A 20,794-nucleotide genomic window follows, 5' to 3' on the forward strand; every position below is an offset into this window, starting at 1 on the left:
GCGGACGCGCCTGCGCGGGGAAACCGAAGGTGGAGTGGGGGGGGGAAAGGAGAAGCCAGCCCGCGGCGCATGCTCACGTCGCGCCGTAGAAAGCGGGCACCCTCCGCGCTAGAGCCGCTTCCGCCCGAGCACAAGATGGCGGCGCCCTTTGTCTGTTCCGTGTCACCATGATCGCCGCCGCCGTCGGGATGATGTGACGCTCCTGGGATGGCAGGTGCGGGGCCGAGAGGGCAGGCGGCGGCCCCGGGCTCCCTCCGCCCGCCCGGCGCCGGGACCCGGGGCTGAGAGCGGGGCCGTCCGTCCCCGCGGGCCAGATCGGGCGAAGAAGCGGCGGCGCGGAGCGCTCCTCGGGGTGCGGGAAGGGCTGGGGCGCCACCGCGGGGCCTCTTCCGACAGGCCTGGGATGCGGGAGGGGTCGCCAGGCGGGCCCGTCCTTTCCCGCGACACAACAGCCTTGCGGGGTAGGCCAGGCGAGGGCCGCGGGGCTCGGAAGGGCGGCGGCGATGATCCCCGCCGGACGCCCTTGACGCCTCTCCTCCGCAGCCATGGACTTCCCGCAGCACAGCCAGCAAGTCCTGGAGCAGCTGAACCAGCAGCGGCAGCTGGGCCTGCTCTGCGACTGCACCTTCGTGGTGGACGGCATCGACTTCAAGGCCCACAAGGCGGTGCTGGCGGCCTGCAGCGAATACTTCAGGATGCTCTTCGCCGACCAGAAGGACGTGGTGCACCTGGACATCAGCAACGCGGCAGGTGGGACCAGCCAGACCGGAGGCTGGCAGCCTTGAAGCCTGGCACCTTTCACTGGGAACAAAAGTACCCCAGTGCCCCCCACTCCCCACCCCCCCGAGATGGGACTTGGGAGCATCCTGAGGCTGGGAGGGGGGACCGGAGTGAGTGGCCAGCTGGAGGTGGACTTGGTGAGGAACAGGATGCCCACACACACACACACCACACACACCCCTACACACACACACACACACACACACATACTCCTTCTCCTGTAACAATAGCTGCAAAAGCTAGAGAGCCTCCAGGCACCTGGGCAGTCCAGCTTACAGCGAGAGCCCTGGACGTGGTGTCTGTGCTTTGGGTGGGTGAGGGAGAAACGGGCAGTTATCTGTGGCTGCTGCCGGTACTCACCTTCTGGCTGTGGGTGTCTCGTGCAGGTCTGGAGCAAGTGCTGGAATTCATGTACACGGCCAAGCTGACCCTCAGCCCGGAGAACGTGGAGGACGTCTTGGCCGTAGGCAGCTTCCTTCAGATGCAGGAGGTCGTCCAGGCCTGCAACGCGCTGAGGGCCCTCTCGGCACCAGCTGGCCTGGAGATCCCCGCAGAGGCTGGTAGGGCGCTTTTCTCTCCTTGGCTTCAGGTTCCCTTTCTCGCCTCCAGGACCACCCCAACCCTGGGCCCGTCGGAGGGCAGCCATCGTCTTCGGCCAGGCCCAGGAAACCCCAGCAGATGCCCTTTGGCAGGTTTGGAAGAGCCAGCTTTTCCAGCGGCGTGCGTTTTGCGCCTGTGCAGGCTCTCCTACAAAGGGGGCCTTTTGTCACTAAGGCCAAACTGCCTGCCGCATCGGAAAGCCGACGGAAGCAATACGGCTTTCGGGGGAGAACGGGGAAGCACCGGCAAAGCAAGGGCTTGCCGACATGCAGCCCCAGCTTCCTAGCTTGAGGCTGGGTCTTTGGGGAGGGTGTGTGTGGGTGTGTGGGTGGAAAGGAAGCAGGATTGGTTTGCCTCTCCTGGTCCCAAAAGCGCCATGTTCTTTTCTTGGAAGCATGGAGTGGAGGCGATGCGCCCGATATAGGCTGGCCCGCTCTTTCGGTGTGGGGGTTCCTGAAACGTATTGGAAATTTGGGATCTGTGATTTATTTTTATTTTATTTATTTTATTTTAATTCCATTTATATCCCGCCCTTCTCCGAAGACTCAGGGCGGCTTACAAGCTTAGCAGTAGCCTTCATTCTATGTATATGCCTGCTTATTAGGGCTTTCACACACACCCCCCCAAGCGGCATTATTACAAAGTCAGCTTAATTGCCTCCAACAATCTGGGTCCTCATTTTACCTACCTGGGAAGGATGGAAGGCTGAGTCAACCTTGAGTCAATCTAGTAGGCTAGATCACACCTTTGGACTGGTCCTCGTTGAGGGAAGGCTGCTACTGGTTGACCAGCTTGCTGGCTTTTTGACTGGAGAGGCCCGACTGGAATGGTCAGTGGCTTTGGCTTCCTCTCTCTTCCCACCCCCCCTCCTCATCCCAGGGCAGGAGAAAACAACCAGCAACAGGCACAAGGCAGAAGCCCCCCAGGAGCAGGAAGAGCCAGCCAACTCCGACAGCCTCCAGCCGGCTGAAGTGGACCTCGCTGCAGAGGATGCGAAGGACGAGGCGGTAGCAGGCAGAGAGAGCGCGGCTGGTCAAAAGCCAGGTAGGGGCCAGGAGTCAGAAAAGGTGCTGGAGAGAAGCAACGTTTTGGTTTTTTTTTTCAATTTTATTTTCCCATTTTTTTTCCACAAACAAGTCAACAGATTTTTTTCTGTTCTCTTCTTTCGGGCTTCCTCTGGATCTGAAGGGAACTTAAAAAAAATCTCAACTAGGTCTGCCTTCTTCCTTGACCCGTGGCAAGTTGAAAATTACGCCAGGGCGAGTTCCGCGGCAACTCTCGAGATGACCGCCCGAGATTGCCCATTTCCCACCGCCCAGCTTGAGTGGGGCGGTTCTGTTGGGTCCGCCATAAAGAAAAAGGGAGGCTTCTCTCCTTCAGCCGTAACTTTTAAAACACCTTTTATTTTTTCCGGCTTCCCTCCGAGAGAAACCTCTCCCAGACTTACAGGAAAGCTAGACCGTTACGAACCGTGGCAAACTGCGTAAAAATTAGCACTGGGGGAGGGGGGAAGGAGGTCCCACTCTGCCCCGGGAACGATTTGGCTTCTCCTGAAGTTCCCCCCCCATCCATCGGGAAAGGATAAAACTAATAAAATTAAATTAAAATTAAATCCTGCTTCCCTGCTCCTCTGGACTGCTGGCATCTCGGAAGGCACTGCCGTCCTTGTGCTTCTTTCCAGACGCAGGCACAGCGAGCCCCGGGGGGGGGTTGGGGAGACTGAGGGACCACCGGAGATGCAGTTCGGCCTCTTTTCCCCCCCCCAACGAAGAAAGCTGCCCCACCTCCACTCTTCCTTCTCAGGACAGGGAGGTGGGGAGCACCAAGACAGGGATGTAAGGTTACTGAGAGAGAGGGGGTCGGAAAAAAATCCGTCACGCTTAGTTGCCCAAGCGAGATGTGCCAAATGTCTTGGGATCAGGAGATGCAGAAGAGGTATTCTCAGCCCAGGGCGACTCTTGTGCCAAACGTCGGGAAGCAGAGCCGCTGGCGACCTTGGCACGATCTCGGCAGCCTGTTGACTTACGTTCTGAGGGAGCCATGGTCAATGCGTCGCATTCCGGCTCGGCGGTGGTTCTTTTGTTCCCTTTATGGGGCTGATCTTTTGAGACCCTCCTAGCAGAGAAGAGGCGAGCGGCGTTATAGGGCGGTCTCGGAAATCAGCTGCCCTTTTCTCTTTGAGCCCCTTCTCGCCTCCTCGCTCCTCCAGACCCTCCGACGCTGAAAGCCCCTGCGGAGATGGAGGTGGAGCTGGAAAGCCACGGAGAGGAGGAAGACCCCCCCTCGGAGGCGGAGGGCAGCGGCAAGACGGCCGAGCCACAACCGGCCCCGCTGACCAACGGCAGCGTCCCCGAGGAGACCGAGTCTGGGGGCACCGACTCTGGGCAGGAGAACGCGGGAGAGGCCCGGCTGCTGTGCTCGGGGACGTACGGCGACAGGACAGAGTCCAAAGCCTACGGCTCCGTGACCCACAAGTGTGAGGTGAGGCTGCGGGCGGCCCGTGGACCGCCCCCGGGAGAGGGCAGCCCTGTAGAAGGAGCCGTTCCCAAAAGCTTCGGGCGTGCAGGATCCTTGCTGTAGCAAAACGCCACCCGGGAGGACGGGGGAAAAGTCCCTCGGAGGTGGAAGCTACAGGGCGAAAGTCATCAAGAGCGGGCCCAGCAAAAAGAGAGGGAGTGGGTCCAGCAGGTTGGAGGCCCCCTGCCTCCATTGTGTTGGGGGGGATGGAGGCACCTGGCAGGTCCTCTCTGCTGCTCTGTGACCTTGCAGGCCCGCTCTCCTTTCCAGACCAGACTCTCATTCTCCCTGGCCCCAAGTCGGGGAAGGGGTCCAGCTGCCCTTCCTGCTCTTCCCTCTTCCTGGACTTAGCAATAGAGGTGACCACCACCGGCCTTCCCTTGGCCACGGGTGGAAAGAGGAGACGCAGGGACCCCGAGTTTGGTTGGGCTGGCCGGCGGGCGGGTGGGTGGGCAGCCAAGGAGCCACAAGTCGGGAGGCTGCGCGGGGCTGGGCAGCCGGGCGAGGGGCGCTGGAGGCGAGGGTGGCCAGCAGTTCCTCTGCTTCCTCCAAAGGACTGTGGGAAGGAGTTCACCCACACGGGCAACTTCAAGCGCCACATCCGCATCCACACGGGAGAGAAGCCCTTCTCCTGCCGGGAATGCAGCAAGGCTTTTTCTGACCCCGCGGCCTGCAAAGCACACGAGAAGACCCACAGGTGGGAGGGGGGGGTGGGAGGGGAGGGGGGGGCCCGTCCCGGGAGGGAGATGGCAAGGGAGGGAAGGGCAGCCCTTGTCTGCCAACTCTGGGCCCAGAAAACCTGGCCCTGTCTCGGGGGGCGGGCAGCTGTCCGTCAGTTGTGTCTCAGGGGGCGGCCGAGTCCCAGAGGCCACTTCTTGCGGGCTTGTCGGCGCTGGCTGGCTGACGGCAGCGCCTCTTCCGCATCGCAGCCCCCTCAAGCCCTACAGCTGCGAGGAGTGCGGCAAGAGCTACCGCCTTCTCAGCCTGCTGAACCTGCACAAGAAGCGCCACACCGGGGAGGCCCGGTACCGCTGCGAGGACTGCGGGAAGCTCTTCACCACTTCGGGCAACCTGAAGCGCCACCAGCTGGTGCACAGCGGGGAGAAGCCCTACCAGTGCGACTACTGCGTGCGCTCCTTCTCGGACCCCACCTCCAAGATGCGCCACCTGGAGACACACGACACCGACAAAGAGCACCAGTGCCCTCACTGTGAGAAGATGTTCAACCAGGTGAGGAGAGGGCAAGAGCTGCCCTGCCAGGGCCCGGCCTACTGCAGCACCAGGAGGAGTGTGTGTGTGGGGGGAGGAATACAGCGGCCCGTCTCTCACCACCAGCTTCTCACAACTGCCGGCAGGTGGGGAACCTCAAAGCCCACTTGAAGATCCACATCGCTGACGGACCTCTGAAGTGCCGCGAGTGCGGGAAGCAGTTCACTACCTCAGGTACGTGTGTGTGTGTGTGTGTGTGTCGGCCGAGGGCCAGCTGCCTGGGAAGCCGGAGCGCGAGCAGGACCGGGGTGGGGTGGGGGGCAAGGGCGTCGGTGGTGCCCTTGCCCCCACCACAGGCAACCTCCAGTGGCTTTGCCTTTTCCACCTCCCTTCTCTGCAGGAAACTTGAAGCGGCATCTCCGCATCCACAGCGGAGAGAAACCGTACATCTGCGTGCATTGCCAGCGCCAGTTTGCTGACCCGGGGGCCCTCCAGCGGCACGTTCGCATCCACACAGGTGAGTCTGGGCGGACTCCAGTTGCAGCAATAGTTGAAGCTGCAGAAGAGCCCTCTGTGACAGATGCCGGGGCTTTAGGCCCTGTCTCTTCCCCCCCTCCCCAAGCCTGGAAATGCAAAGTTCCATCAGGACTTCCAAGTCTTGGGGGGGGGGCCCTCCCTTAATTGGGTCTGCCAGCCCACCTTGCCTCTGGAGGGCCAGGGAAGGGCAGGAGAGGCCCGGTGCATGGACAGCCACTGTGCAGCCAAGCCTAGTGCTTATGTCAAAGGATTTCTTCGGGCCCCACCAAGGGTGTGTATCTGCAGCCAGGTTTTTAAAGAAATGCTTTCCGTTTTTTGTGGAAATGGCTGAAAACGGGGAAAAAAAGCAACTTTTGCTCTCTGAAAGTGGCTTATCTTTGGGACATTGAATAGGACAGGAAAAAGGTTTGGTTTTGAGGTTAGATTGGCCTTTTTAAAAATATAGACAGATATATTCACATTATTCTGATCTTTCCTGCGTTGTGCTGCTGTAATCCTGAGAAATTCAACCGAGGGCCTTTCAACAAAGGCCCTCCATTTGTGTCTTGACTGTGTCCCAAATTATCTTACCCTTTTGAACTTTTTTTTTTTTTGAAAACGCAGAAATCTTGCCACTTTTTTTGGCCTCTGGAATAAATCCACGGGGTGACAGAGCACGTGTTGATCGCGTGTTGACCGTTGGTTGCTGTCCGCGGGGGCCCTTTCCGCCAGACAGGCCTACAACTCGCGGGGGGTCCGGGCTCCCGTGGCCCAAGAACGGGGGTCGCACACTCTCCACTCTCTCTCCCTCCCCGCAGGCGAGAAGCCCTGCCAGTGCATAATTTGCGGGAAAGCCTTCACCCAAGCCAGCTCTCTAATAGCCCACGTGCGCCAGCACACTGGGGAAAAGCCCTACGTTTGCGAACGTTGCGGCAAAAGGTGAGGAGGCTCTCGCAAGCTTTGCTTCCCCCCCCCTTTCCCCCCCCCCCTGGTCCCTGTTCGATGTGTCCTGCCAGCTCTTACTTCAAGGGGAAATCTTTGCTTGTGATCCGGTGACCTTCCCTTGCAGATTTGTCCAGTCCAGCCAGCTGGCCAACCACATCCGCCACCACGACAACATCCGCCCTCACAAGTGCAACGTCTGCAGCAAAGCCTTTGTCAACATGGGCGACCTGTCCAAGCACTTCATCATCCACACAGGTGAGGCAGGAGGCGGCTGGGTCCTGAGCGGCTGCAGGCGCGGCCAGCCCGGCCCCCTCGTGACGCAGCCCCTCTCCACGCCCACGCAGGGGAGAAGCCGTTCCTCTGCGACAAATGCGGCCGCGGCTTCAACCGGGTGGATAACCTCCGCTCCCACGTCAAGACGGTCCACCAAGGCAAAGCGGGCATGAAGCTGCTGGAGCCCAACGAAGACGACGAGCTCAACATTGTCACCGTGGCCTCGGAGGAGATGGTGACGCTGGCCACGGAAGCCCTGGCTGCCACGGCCGTCACCCAGCTCACTGGTGAGTAAAGGCAGGGCCCTTTTTTGGGCTGGCCGAAACCTTTGGGCCGCATCCCTGGCAAATCAAACCTATTTTGGGCTGAAGAAGGGGGGAGGCAGAATCGGGTGGGGCGTAATCGTATCCTGCCTTGCCCCACGCCCTGCCGCTTTCGGGCTGGCCAGCCGTGCCTTCTTACCTGGGAGCGATCCTGACGGGGACATCCTCTCCTTAGTTGTTCCCGTCGCAGCTCCCGTCACAGCAGACGAGACGGAAGCTCTGAAGGCGGAGATCACCAAGGCTGTGAAACAGGTCCAAGAGGCAGGTGCGTCGGCCGCCCCCCCCCTTTTGGGGGTGGGTGAGGAGAGTTCGGATGGCCCGGGCAGCTTTTCCCGAGCAAATAAAAGCTGCCACGGGGGTGGGGGGGGAGCACCCTACCAGGCAAAAGTCCAGAGAGCTGTTTCTGAAACAGAAGGCTTTTTAGTTGCAGAGGAGGAGAAGATGCTGGCTTTGTAGTAGACTGTTGAAGCCTTTCTTGATGGAGGAAAGGGAAGCTGGGGGGGAAGTGGGGGGCGCGACAGGGGTGCTCCGAAACTCCAAAGTCTTGCTGCGTGGCTGTCGTTCTAGACCCCAACACCCAAATCCTCTACGCTTGCGATTCCTGCGGAGAGAAGTTCCTGGATGCCAACAGCTTGGCTCAGCACGTGCGCATTCACACGGCTCAAGCCCTGGTCATGTTCCAGGCAGACACGGACTTTTACCAACAGTACAGCTCTACCACCGCTTGGCATGGCGAGCAGGTCATCCCATCCGGAGAGCTGCTCTTCCGGGCACGGGATGGCAGCGAAGCCTCGCCGGCCTTGCCGGAGGCCCCGCCGGCTGGAGAGTGACGGCGGATGCCGCTCCGCCTCAAGACAGGACCCCTGCCCCACCCTCACCCCCCTCGTGCTCCGCTGGACGACTGAAAGACAGGCTCTGCTCCAACCAGCCGCAACCGCCTCCCGTCGCTCCGAACGCCCCAGCATTGCTCACAAACCGCTATTTAAAGCCACGAGTGCTACATAAAACTGATGTAAAATATATATATACATATATATATTATAATATTTCTATATTGGAGAGACTGCATCTGTGTTAATAGTGAGAAGAAATAAAAGGCTGTTATTTTCTATGTTTGAAATTAAAACTCGCTTTGGCTGAGTTTGGGTTCCTTCAGCCAAAGTCTGGTCTTCCTAGCTTTTTTTCTTCGCTTGGGTCTCCCGGCAAGGACGCAGGAGGATTTTGTTCCGTCAACCGGATCCGGAAAGCCACCCCGGGGGAGGAGAAGCTGCGGCTGCTTCTTCAAAGGAGGAGGAGGAGGAGACGGCAAACGACAACGAAAGCAGCCCAGGCGACCCCCACTTTCCTGCAGATAACCGTTAACACCAGGGCGGTTTTGTCCTTTTTTTTTTTAATAAAAAGTCTGTATTCCAATGGACACACAAAACAAAACTGCGCTGAGAAAAACAGTTCCATAAATTAAGTCTTAGGAGAAGGAGGATCAATCGAGAGAGAAGGCAGATTAAAAAGTCTGTACACTGAGCGAAACCTTCCACGGGTGGAGCGAAGGCGGGGCGGGGGGACCCATGTCTAAATGAAGCGCACTTACAAATGAGTGACAAATACAAAGTCGGAGTATGAAAATAAGATTTTCTTTGAAAACACATTTTTTTTGGCACAGATTAAAAAAAAAGTATGTTGTGGGGATCAGATTTCTTTTAGAGTTTATATATATATATATATGTATATATATGTATATATACACACACATATATATATATATAAAATTATATATATATATTTATATATACACACACCCACGGAGTCCTGCATAATACCACCAAGAAGGAAAAAATAGCTCTCCTTTTTTATGCTTTGCTTTCAGTGTAAACTGCACATCCAGGATGGAGCAGGAAAACTGCAAGGGGGGAGGGGAGGAGGGAGGGGCCAGCAGAAATCTGGGGGGAGGAGAGCGGGGGGGGGGGGCGGCTTCTCCTGGAGAGCGTTAAATGCTCCTTGACCCACAGACTGGAGCGGAAAAGTCCTGCGGTTCCGAGTCCACGCCGCCAGCTGCTTTGTGTGTGTATTCAGACATCCACCTAGCGTAACCACAACAACTCTTTCAACTGTGCAAAGGTCCAAAGTCGCAAATTTAGTGCAAAGGCAGTTCCTCCTGTTCTCCTCGTTCTCTAGTTAGCTGTCAAAAAAAAAAAAAAAAGCAGGCCCGAGAGAGAGAGACACCTCCCCCCAACACACACACACACACACCTGGGCTCAGTTTGCCTCTGGGGTGCCTCCAAAGTCCGTCTTCACCAAAGCCTGTATGTAAACATTCAAGGCCGTGGGAACCACCGCCCTGCCTGCCTGCCTGCCTGCCTGGCTGCGGACGAGGGTTTCCCCAAGGCCCAGCGGGCTGGGAAGATCCGGAGTCCCTTCCTTTGTTCGCTTTCTCTCTCTTCCTGCCACAGGGCCACGTCCGTTTCCCAGAGTTTGCTCAAACGGCGGCGATGACGATCATCAGGTGAGGAGAGATGTTGGAGATACTGGCCAGGAGGTCCGGGGCCAAACGAGAGAGATGGCTCTCCGAGAAGTCGCAAGGCGGGAAGATCTGTAGAACGTAGGCAGGCTGGAAGAGAGAAACGGAGACCAAACCGTGAACTTCTTCCCCCAAAAAACCTGGCCGGAGCAGCCGAGGAGCAGCCCGGCGGGAAGCAAGCTCCGAGAGGCACCGTGGCCCTGGCCTAGCAGGAGACCGAGGGCTGGCGTGGACACTGCCCCTGGCCACGGACTCCCACAGGCTGTTCTCTGCGTGGAATGGCTCCTTTGGTGACCACCCTGAAAAGGGAGCCGAGAGTGGTTGGCGCCGGCTGCCTTTCTTCTCCTGCTGGACACCAGCCTGTCCACCTGGGCTCTGGAATTCCCAACCTTTGACAAGGCGCCTTATTGGAAATGGGTGGAGAAGAGGCTGAGAACTGGAGTCCCCAGAAGACTTTTGCCACCATCCTGGGCAAACCACCTCTGGCTGCGCTCGGCCGGCCTCAACGGCCACGTTTCAAGAGCCACCTTCCGCTTCGCCCACCCGTCTCCTAGGATGTCCAAGCAGCCCAGGGCCGTCTCCTCCTCTTTGATGCAGGGGACAAAAGATCAAGGGAGCTGCCCCCCACCCCCCACCCTCCTCTTCCTACCTGGTTGGAGCCGGGGTTAGGAACGTTGATGATGCCGGCGGCTTGCTTGGCCTGCAGATAGCTAATAAAGGCCGCCTTGAGCGACTCGGTCTGGTTCACCACGTCCTCTTGATCTCGGCCACAGGGCAGGGCCAGCAGCAGGCAGTAGTCACTCTCCACCTGAAAGACACCAGGCAGCCCCCGGGCCTGAGGATCATGTCCCTCGGGCACTTCCGACTACAAACCAAGAACCATTTTGAGCCGGAAGTGTGGAAAAACGAGCTGCCTTCAGGATGTTCACCATCAAGGCGTTTTTTATTTGCCGGGCACTGAATCTTTTAAGTTCTGTGGCTTGCAAAAAGTGTTTTCTCCCCTCCCAGCCTATCCGAAAACTGGGAAGGAACAAGGAGGAAGCGCTGCAAATGGGCCCCGATCTTATCACTGCCCCCTTCTAAGCCAGGGACCTGTATCCTTCCACCTCCATCCTCACTGGCCTTGCAAACACGGGGAAATCAAGGCCGAGGCGAAGAGCCTGAACGCCGAACCTCCTCCGCGGTTTTTGCGGCTCTGACTCCAGAATCCCAACGCTCCCGGGGTGGCGGGGGGAGGCTCTGCATTCAGTCGTGGCGGAGCGGGCGAGCTTCTTCCTGGGGCACTTTTTTTTTTTTGCACCGTTCCCTTTCCGAAAAGGAAGGGCTGGGCACACACCCCACCCCCCCAGCGCTAACCACAGGCCTAGAAAGGGTCGCGAAAGACCGGCGGAGGCACCTTGCCAAACAGCAGCTGCCGGAGAAAGAGGAGAGTGAAGGCAAGCTCAGCGGATTCTTACCATCATCCGGCGGGTCACCCCTTCCAGCTGCGGGGCTTCCAGCCTCATCCGCTGGGCGATCCTCAGGGGAGGGCCGCCCTCTGGGGCCGGCAAGGAGCGGTGGGCCAGGACGTTGTTCCCGGAAACGAAGTGCAGCTGGACGGCTGCGGTGTCATTCTTCAAGGCCAACAGCCCCTGCCAGACGATGGGGTACTTCTGCCAACCCAAGGAAGAGCACAGGAAGGTTAATCCCCAGAGGCTGAGCTGCAAAAGAAGGGCCGCTCTTGTCAACCCCACCCCCACCCGATTCTCCTCACAAAACGTCTTGGCATGGGAGTCCTCAGATCTGTCCCTCTCCCCCTTCCGGAGACGGTAAACTCACCGTCAGCAGCTGGACCATGTCCACCGGTCTCTGGACGACCGAGTGACTGACGGTCTCCTGCTTCAAGGCCGACTGCGATTCGGAGCGGGCTAAAGCCAGCCCTGGAGCTGCCCCGGGACCGGCCGTGGTTGGAATAAAGAGGGCCGGCTTCGGAACTTGAGCTTGGTGGGAAGCGGGGAGCTCCTGCTTGACCGAGGCGGCGACCGGAGAAGGGTAGGAGGTGGTCTGGCTCGGGTGCAAGTGGGGCTCCATCTGCTGGACGTGCCTGTTGACCCCTGGGTGGAGGGAGGGGTCTGGCCCCGTTGACTGGGCTCCTTTCGGCTCTTGGGACATCTGAGGGGTTTTGCTGTGAGCTGGCTGGTTGGGGTGCGTGTGTTCCCCTTCAGGCAGACCCTGGCAGACGGGAGGAGAAAGAGGCGCCTTAGGCAGGAGCCGCCCACACATACGCCGGCCCTCCGGCAGGGCCAGGCAAAGCCCTCCTCAAGACAGCCCTGCTCCCCTTCATCCGAAGACCCTCTGCCAAGTCCCCAAGGCAGCCCTCTCCCCACAGCACTGCCGTGTGCCCCCACTCCTCCCTTCAGGCCAGGCTAAGCAGGGAAATGCCCCAGGCAAGGGGAAGGAGACTCCCAAGATTGCTTTTGGAGCCATTTGTCCACGGCCGCTAAGCGGGAAGCCCAACCACCCCCCTTCGCTGGCTCTTGGGCTGTTCGCATCCATTGCTCTTGGGAGGCGCACGTCCTACCCTTGAACCCTGAGCTGCAGCCCCTCCACGACCAACAATGGAACGAGAGCAGACAGGCCCATGAGTGGCTATCCTGGAACAGCCGGGTCCCGGGCTGCTGGTTTTGGCCGTTGACCCAAGGGGCACCCCTGCCTAACCACAAAGGCCTTGGCCGGAAGCGGACACTTTGCTCCCGGGCTTACCTGGGAAGGGGTCATGCTCCGGGAAGGAAGCCCGATCGGTGATCCCCCAGAAAACGGAGGGTGGCCAAGCTGAGCTGCTGGGTGGTAGCTTCGCATGTCCCCGTACACTGGCCGATAGTCGTGGAAGGAAGTCCCGCTGGGATGCATCATCTGCACCCCGTGAGGCACGACCACCGGCTGTGTCAAAGGCAGTCCCGGAAGCTGGCCACTGAGGAGCCGGGGTTCGTTGTGGGGCGAGTGGGCCATCTTGACCTCGGAGGCCTTGGGCGTCTCTTTGCCTGCCTTGGTGGCCGGCGGCGTTTTCACGGACCTCCCTTCGGGCGTTCTGGACTGGCGCGACTCTGGGTGATGCTCGCTGCCCACTCCGGCCATGTGCGGGTGCATCATCACTCTCACGTCGCGAGGGACGCTGTACTGATCGAGCCGGAGGCCGGTCGGATGGACGCGGTAGTCTGGCTGCATGACCAGCACGTCGGACTGCACAGGAGCCGAGCCCCGGCACGCTGGGTGGTGGTAGTGCATCTCTTCCTCGGAGGCGTGCTGGGAAGACAGAGGCGGCATGACCATCTCCCTGATGGGGGCTGGCTGGGGAGTGCTGGACCGCTGCGGCTGTAGAGGGGCCCTGGGCGAGTGGAGGGCCTCCGGGCAGAGGCTGTAGGGAAGGCCCGGCAGCGGAGGGGTGTTCATGCGCACTTCCCCCTGGGAGAGGTGGCCCAGGGAGACTGTCTGGGTCACGCTGTGCGGGGGCATGATCACAGACTGCTCCGGGTGCATGCTGGAGATGTACTGGGGCATGGGGATCCCTGGACAAGGGGCGCCTTGAAGCCCCAGCATGGAGTTGTTCCCCGACAAGGCAGGGGAAGCAGGGCCCCCAGGGTGACAAGCTCTCGGGAAAGGAGATGGGGAATGGCCACTGGTGCGGGGGGAGAGCGGCTCCTGCTTGGCGACCAAGTGAGACACGGGCCGGTCGGCGGGACCTCCCGGCCCGGTGCTCACATGGTTGGCCTCGGGAAACAACTTGGCAGACAAGGAAGGATGGTGAGGACCCACCCCGGGGCTCAGGTTAGTGGGCTGGAGGGCTTTGTTCTCCCCTTTCAGAGAGGTGGGATCCGGAAGCTTCTTGTTAGCGGAAGAGGCGACGGTTTGAGAGAGGACCATCTGGTTGTGCACCAGGATGGAGGGAGTGTTGGCGGACTGGGAGGAGAGCACTTTAACGGGGCAAGGCTGAGCGGCAGCTGCCTGGACAGCGTCAGACTTTTCCGAGCTGCTGCTACTGCGCTCTGGCTTGGCGGAGGGAAGCGCAGGGGAGGGGCTGTACTGCTGGCTCCCCAGGACCAAGGCTGGGGTGGAGGCGCTCCCGTAGCCCACAGGGGCCGGGGAGCCCTTTGGCATCGACTGAGAGGGAACAAGGGACTCCTGCTTAATCTGGGACTTGGACACAGACTGCTGAAATTCGATGTCTACTGCGCTAGCCGGGGGAATCTGGCTAATTTTCGCAATGATCCGCTGGGAGCCTTCCGTCTTCTGGCCCGAATAGCTCAGGAGCACCACTCCTTCGGAGGTGTTGACGCGAAGGCCTGGGCTGGAGCCCGTTTCCACGGGCCGGTCCTCAATCACAGCCATGGAGCCCGGGTGGAACCTGCTGTTGTCGTTGGGACTGGGCCTCTGCTTGTATTTGGGGGAGACGGCGGTCACCAGGCATGTCTGAGGCTGGGAGGCTTGTTTCACCAGGGTGATCCTGGGGGTCTCCTCAAGGTCAATGCTGTGGGGCATCCTGCTGATCACAGAAGTCGCCTTGGGGGCCAGGACGGCAACCGCCTTTTCTTTCTCGGCCAAAACGGGGGGCTCTCCAACCGGCAGCTCCAAGTTGTTTGCGGTAGGAATGGGAGACTTCTCATCTAGAGCCGGCCTGGAAACATCTGCTGGAGGGTGAGGGGGTGTTTCCTCCACACGAGGGGCGCTCACGGGCTCAGCGATAGCTGTGGTGACATGCGTGGAGGCGGCCACCCCGGTGGCGGACACGTACTTGGGCTCCATCAGGATCTTGCGCAAAGTGCTCGAGTTGGGGTCAATGTCCGATGCTTTCGTGTCAGGGGGAAGAGCTGGTGGTGGGGTGGAGCGAGACCGGGCCTCCTCGTGCTTCACAATCCAATCGGTCACCTTGGTGGTGCTGGGATGCAGAGGGACCACGCCAGCCTGGACTGCGGGGGGAAGCTTCAGTGCCGCCGCCGTGGGAACTGTGGGCAGAGGTGCGCTTGGAGAGCTATCTGGAGGGGGAATGGGAAGGTTTTCGGCCACCGGCGTCACTCTGAACTTGCCCTGGCCTCCCTCATCCACGGGAACAGAGGGCAGCGACCCATCTGAGGCACCGGGCCCCCGCTCAGTAAGGGGACCCTGCGAAGCTGCCTGCAGGGCTCCAGCCACGCTTGCCTGGGGAATTCCCAGCCGGGAGGGGGCTGCCGGAGGGAAGGATTTTCCCTGGCTGTCATCTGAGAGGGCCCCTTCAGGGGTCCCTGTTACTTCTGGGACACTGGGGGATTTGCTCTGGGCTCTTTCGGCCTCAAGCGTCCGAAATTCCACCAGATCCCCTTTCTTGCTGGTGCTCCGCTTGCGCCTGGGCCGTGCAGACTTCTGGCGTCCGCGCTCCTTCCGAGAGCCCTCTGCCTCCTGGGAGGTTTCTGCCTCCTGAGCCGAGTTGGAGGATTCACTTAGGCTGACTTCAGCTTCTTTGCTTTCTGTCTCCGCGGCTGAGCCGGGGCCCGGCGGCTCCCCCGAAGCCGCTTCTGCGTCTAAGATATTGCTGACTGCCTGGTCTGTCTCAGGCTCCATGTCCTCTCGTGCAGAAGGCAACGCCAAGGGCTCGCCAGGCAAGTCAGCCTCTGACTCAGCAGGGTACGTGGGTGGAGCGGTAAAGCCTTCCCCCTCGGCAACGATGTCATTGATGATGGACCCTATGGCAGCCGCCAGCTCCGTTTCGCTGGCCTGGTGGGCCGGCTTATCCCCCTCTTCGTCCTGGCGAACGTCGGACACCTCAGCCGCCTGCTGTTCCTTGTAGGCCGCAATCGCCGGGCCTTCCGTCAGCTTGGCGATGTTCTCCACCGCCTGCTCGAGCTCCATCTGCTTGGCCAGTTGGTCGGCTTCGGGAACCCGGGCAGATTCGCAGGTGGCTTCTTTCCTGGTGTCCCGGAGAGGGTCTTCGACCTCGCCCTTTGGGAGCTGCGGAGAGAGTTTGTCTTCTTTGGGGGGGCTTTTACTTTTGGCTGGGAAGGGGGGCAAGGGCTCCCCTTCCTCCTCGCTGGGCCGGAGCGCCCCTTTCACCTCGTCCACATTGAGACGGATCTCAACATTTTTTAGGCTTTTAATCAGAGATGCTTTATCGACAGCCTTGATGCTCCTGGACCGGCCCCTTTTGGCCTTTGTAGCTTTATCTGGAATAAATTTTCTTTCAACGATTTCAACGGGGCAGCCTTCGGGTGTATTTTTAGACGTCTCCACTTCCTTCCGGTCTCGCTTTGGTTCGTGAGGGACCGTCTCCTTCTCTGCCTTGAGCTTCCCGCAGTTCTCACTGAGGTGCAGCCCTTGACCGGGGGGATCGAGGGTCTCCTCGGCCTCTGGAGACGCCTCTACCTTAGGTTCGTTCTTCCCCTTTTTAGCCACCAGCGTCTGGCTGTGCAGCAGCTTCTGTGATCTGGGCGAGCGCCAGCCCTCTGTCGGCTTCGGGATGTCTACTGCCTCTTTCCCTTCAGCTTCTTCTGCCTCCTGTGGCTGTGCTGGTTCAACCTTGACAGGAGAGACTTCCTCCTCGGGTTTGCGCCGTGCCTTGGGTGGTCGGCCTCTTCTGGGAGGGGTGGGAATAGTTGCCGGGTCTGGGGGTTCTCGTTCAATTCTTTTCCTGGTTGGCCTGGTGACTTCCACGACCTCTTTAACAGACGATGGCAGGTCGTGATCTCCCGTAGTTGCATAAACAGACCTGACATTTCTACGTCTGGTGCGGCCCACTGGCAAACTGGGCTCCGGGTTTTCTGGCTCTGACACCGCTGCAGCACTTGGAGACTTAGCCACATTCCTTGAGCCCTTTTCGGTTTCTACCTTCAGTTCCAGGACCTTCAGAGTTTCCCCCCGGGGGGAGCCGGAGCGTTTCAGCTTCTCTCGATCGATCCTTTCGCTCTTCCTGGTGGCTGGTTTCTCTGCCACGCTGGCCACTATAGACTGAACGGGTGTTTTGGAACGTCTGTTTTTATACAACTTTTTGTCTTTCGCCACCACGGGGGGCTCAGCTTCCATCTCTGTGTCAGAAACAGCAGGGAGGACCTCGGCCAGGGCCTCGGCTTTCTGGCCTGCTCCACACTCCATGGCGGGGGGAAAAAGGTCTTCTTTAGGTTCGGGCAGCGCCTCAGATTTAGCTGCCAGTTTGTGCGGCAGCGAGCCCAGTTCAGCTTCTGGGTCTGCCCCAAGAGCCACTTGGGAAAAGGAAGAGCCGGGGGTGGGTGGCTTGGCGTCCAAACAGGAATGGTTTTCAAGAGCTCTAGAGTCTTCCTCAGGAGCTGCCATGGAAAGGGCACTGTCTTTGCTGTGATCCGCCGTGGGAGCGACTTCAAGGTACTCAGGGGGATCGGCTTTCACAAGGTCCTCTGGAAGGGCCTTGACCCCTTCCAACACCGCAGGCCCAGGCTCCAGGGGCTTCTCCTCCTTCAAAGGAGGCGTCGCCTCCATGAGGGGCTTCTCACTCCCGGCTTTCTCCGGAAAAAGAGGCAGGGGTTCAGGGGGGATGTGGGCAGCTGGCGAGGGTCCCATGGGGACGGGCGATTTGTGCTCTGGCTCATGATGCTCAGAGCCGGCTTCGGGAGTTTGGGGCCGGTTTTCCTTGTCTTCTTGTTTTTCGGCTTCTTTGGGCTTCTGCTCTTTTTCCTTCTCCTTTTGCTGCATTCGGGTCAGTTCCACAAACCTGCTGTGGAAGAGAATCACAGGTTCCGGGATGAAGTCGGAGATGCTGTTGGTCCCATCGAGAGACGCTTGCCTGCTGTACAATCTGCCCGAAAGGAAGTCGAGCTGTTCGTCTCTCTTCTCCAAGTGCTGCAGGCGCTTAGAATCCTGCTCGAAGATGGAGCTGTGCAAAAAACGGGAAGCAAAGAGCTCCTGTCTTTCCTGTTCGTCTTCTTTATGATCCTCCTTCTTATCATCCAGCTTGCCTCCGGAGTCTGGCCTGATTTTTTTCTTCTTCATATACCAGGAGGGAATCGGCCTCGGTGCAGAATCCACTTTCTCTTTGTCCTTGTTGTTTCTGAAACTGGCAAATCTGGAATCCCAGTCGAGAAAAGACCAATTCTCCTCTCTCGACGAAGAGAGGGACTTGGCTCTCTCCAGCAAGGCTTTCGTATCCGGGGTGATTGTCTTGTCCAAAGCGAAAGAGTAAAACTTATTCCTCTCTAAGGAAGTCGGCAACCGCTCCTCTCTCTCACGGACTTTCTCTTCCCTGTCTCTCAATAAAAAAGACAACCTGGAACCCTCCAGGAAAGGAGAAGGCCTAGGAGAGTGGGGCTTCGCATCGCCCTCGTCCTCCGAGTCTGAGGGCACCTCCCCTGGTTCCAGATCCCGGATGGAGCGCTTTCGGATGCTGTCCCGTTTGACGATGCTACTTGGGAAGCTAATATCCACCCGCCCGGGTTCTTGCTTCACGTGAGAGTCCCATCGGGCTGGCTCCTCCTCTGAAGTCAAGGCAGAGAGCTTTAGTTTAGCAATCTCCACCATCTGCTCCCTTCTACTAGAATCGTAAGGGTTAAATTTCAAGGCCTCTTCCGTCATGGACGCATTTGAATACGGAAGGCCCTTTTCTTCCATTTTAGGGGATTCTTTAGCTTCTTTGAAAGTTACCAGCCTTGGGGAATCCAGCACTTCCTCTTCCTCATGGAACGGGAAAGGCCTGAGGCCAGGCGAGCTGATGGTTCTCTCGGAGTCCTCACTCACCTGGCGGGAGCTCCGGTAGTTTCTCTCCCTCTTGGTGCTGATCTCAAACTCAAAGGCCTCGGAGGATTTCTTCCGCTTGCTTGGAGGGGAGTCGTCCGTCACGTCTTGCGGGGGCTTCCCCACTTCGTGCACCAGGCTGCGCCGCTCAAAGTCATCCAGGTCCCTTTTGGGACTGCCAAACCGCTCGTGTTTGGCAGACTCCATTTCCATTTGCTGCTTTAACCGCCGGCTTAGCTCCATTTGTTTTCGGTAGCTCTGGGTGTGATCTATGTCGATCGGGATTTTCTGTTCAACATCCGAGGAAGGAGGCTTTTCCTGGGCCACTTTACGGTCGGAGGCTTCCTCGGAAAGACTGCAGTAGCTTTTCCAAACCTCGTCCCTCTCTGCTGCCTGCTCATCTAACAGCGGTGCATGTTTGTGCTGCAGTTTTATGGAATTCACCCTTCTGGAGGAGACCTCAAGGACCTCTAGGGGCTCATCGGTCACCTCCCCCAGCCTAACCTGGAGCTCTCGAACAGGCCGTGAAACAAGGCCTACAGAAAGGCCCATGGGCTCTGTAGCGTCTTTGGGACTGGCCACGCTCGTCAGCCTTTCCAGCTTGATTTTCTTAGCTTCCCTTTTAATGGCCTCTTTTCTCTGGGATTTCCTGTCGGATTCAGCCACCTCCACCTGCTTTTTCAAAACGACTCGGCCTTCCTCTTCCTCCTGACTGCTTCTTTTGATCTCCATTTTTTGCTTCTCCGATTTTAGGTTGGCCTCAGCAAAGCGTCTTTTGCGAGCCTCCAGTTTGTCTAGGTCCACCGGATAGGCCACTTCACTGGATGGATCTGCCTTCAGGTGCTTCTTAGGCTTCACCTTCCCATCCTTGTCCACCACCTCAATGTGGCTGGCCAGGACCTTCTCTTTGGGCACTTTGGTTCTGACGGAGTCGAGCTTCAGTGGCTCCGACTTGGTCTGATCCACCTGGGAAATCTGCATTTTCTGATCAGGCAAGGGAGGCTTGGTGGCATCGCCCTCCAGCTTCCCTCTCAACTTCTCCAGCTGAGGCTGGTCGAGGACCTTCCCTTCCTTTTCTCTCACTCGGGTCAGCACCACACAGGGCATGAGATCCAGGCGGTTCTTAGCAGCTCCCTCCCTCTCGGCTCTATCCCGGCTCTGCTTGCCGCTGCCTTTCGGTTTTTCGGGACTGGGTTCCCTTTCGTTCTCTGGGTCAGTTTCTGAAGAGGGCGAGCTCGGAGAATGCACTTTGGCCTTGCGCTTCTGCTTCTCTGTTTTTTCCTTCTCCAGCTTCTCTTTCCTCACCGGGCGCTTGTCTTTATCCGGCCGCTCCGGTTCAAAAGCCCGCTCTTTTTCCGCTTTTTCATTTTTGGCGTAGCGCTCGAGGCGGCCTTTGTCCAGCTTGTCGTAATGGGGAGGAGAAAGGGAGCTGCAACTGCCGCTGCGCTCCGAAGAGCGGCTGTAGATCCGCCTCTCGGAATCGCTCTGCAGCCGCTCCGACTGCGAAGGGGAGGCGCCGGGGCTCTGCGGCCGCCGGGAGTGAGTGGGGCTTTCACTCCTTTCCAGGGGCCTCCGCTCGTGCTCTCGGTCAGACTCAAACCGCTTGCGCTCGCGCTGCCGGTAGCTGTACTCCCTGATGTCTTGCTCATAAGGGTCTCCCCTGTAGTCTCTGTATTCCCGGGGGTCATCGTAATAGCGGGGGTCATAATAGTCTCCCTGGTAAGGGTCCCAATCGGCATAAAACTCCCTGCCTCGAGCCGGGTATTCCCTCCGAGTGTCTTCCGGATACGTCCCCGGTGCCCGAACAGCCTCGTAATAGGTACGATCCGCAGCATACTCATAGGACGCTCTTCGTTCGTCCCTGCCAAAAACAGAGAGAGGGGAAAAAAAAAGAGGTTACTTGAACCATCACAGGACATCACGTGCAGATTGACCGCGATTCGCAGAGATGCAAGAGAAGGCGGCTCGAAAGAGAGCAGGGTTTTAAACAAGAGCTAATCCCCCTCATGAACTGAAGCCAGGTACGAGGAGGACATTTAGTCCAATCCCCTAAGCACCGCTGGATCTATCATGGCATCCCTAAAAGAGGGACCTCCATGTTTTTTTTTAACGCTCTCTGGTAGAGACCTCGCTGCTGAATAAGGCAGCCCATTCCTCTGTCTAAAGGCTTGACCCGGGTCAGGACGGTCCTCCTGATCGGCAACCTAGATTTATTTCCTTGCAGTTTTAACCACCTGGTTATCTGGGGGGAGAGGGAAGAAGACCCTCCTTCAACATGTCTTTCAAACTGGCAAGTCTCACCCACCAACCCCAAAATAATGGTGTGTGTGTGTGTGTGTGTGTGTATACATACATACATACACACACACACACACACACACACATATAAAAAAAACAGGAAGAAGAGGCTGGA

At 58.5% G+C, this 20,794-nt stretch overlaps 2 protein-coding genes across 7 annotated transcripts in view; one reads left to right on the plus strand and one right to left on the minus strand.

The window, feature by feature from the left end:
- The first annotated feature begins 106 nt into the window (after positions 1-106).
- On the plus strand, positions 107-8,272 carry ZBTB17 (zinc finger and BTB domain containing 17). Of its 3 annotated transcripts, none has more exons than XM_081341377.1 (14): positions 107-214; positions 544-750; positions 1,167-1,340; positions 2,260-2,424; positions 3,590-3,861; positions 4,452-4,594; positions 4,827-5,127; positions 5,253-5,340; positions 5,507-5,623; positions 6,441-6,561; positions 6,692-6,822; positions 6,912-7,127; positions 7,339-7,428; positions 7,731-8,272. In XM_081341377.1, the coding sequence occupies exons 1-14, from the start codon at positions 208-210 to the stop codon at positions 7,991-7,993; spliced, it is 2,295 nt and encodes a 764-aa protein (XP_081197503.1). In that variant the 5' UTR covers positions 107-207; the 3' UTR covers positions 7,994-8,272. The 3 variants fall into 3 exon arrangements, with proteins under 3 accessions (XP_081197503.1, XP_081197504.1, XP_081197502.1); XM_081341378.1 differs by having other exon boundaries at positions 136-352; XM_081341376.1 differs by lacking the exon at positions 107-214 and adding an exon at positions 365-461.
- Positions 8,273-8,775: 503 nt separating this feature from the next.
- The window catches only part of SPEN (spen family transcriptional repressor), a 49,706-nt gene continuing 37,687 nt past the window's right edge, over positions 8,776-20,794 (minus strand). For 3 of the 4 annotated variants that reach the window (XM_081341369.1, XM_081341367.1, XM_081341370.1), the window contains 5 exons: positions 12,421-20,242; positions 11,497-11,889; positions 11,136-11,378; positions 10,328-10,486; positions 8,776-9,768 (listed from right to left, as the gene is read on the minus strand). In XM_081341369.1, coding sequence (XP_081197495.1) covers positions 9,637-9,768; positions 10,328-10,486; positions 11,136-11,378; positions 11,497-11,889; positions 12,421-20,242 — 8,749 coding nt within the window. In that variant the 3' untranslated portion in view covers positions 8,776-9,636. The remainder of the gene's footprint in view (positions 9,769-10,327; positions 10,487-11,135; positions 11,379-11,496; positions 11,890-12,420; positions 20,243-20,794) is intronic. The other variant, XM_081341368.1, reaches the window with a different exon arrangement.

This window comes from Vipera berus (assembly GCF_964194415.1).
Source record: "Vipera berus genome assembly, chromosome: 17".
Classification (NCBI taxonomy): Eukaryota; Metazoa; Chordata; class Lepidosauria; order Squamata; family Viperidae; genus Vipera; species Vipera berus.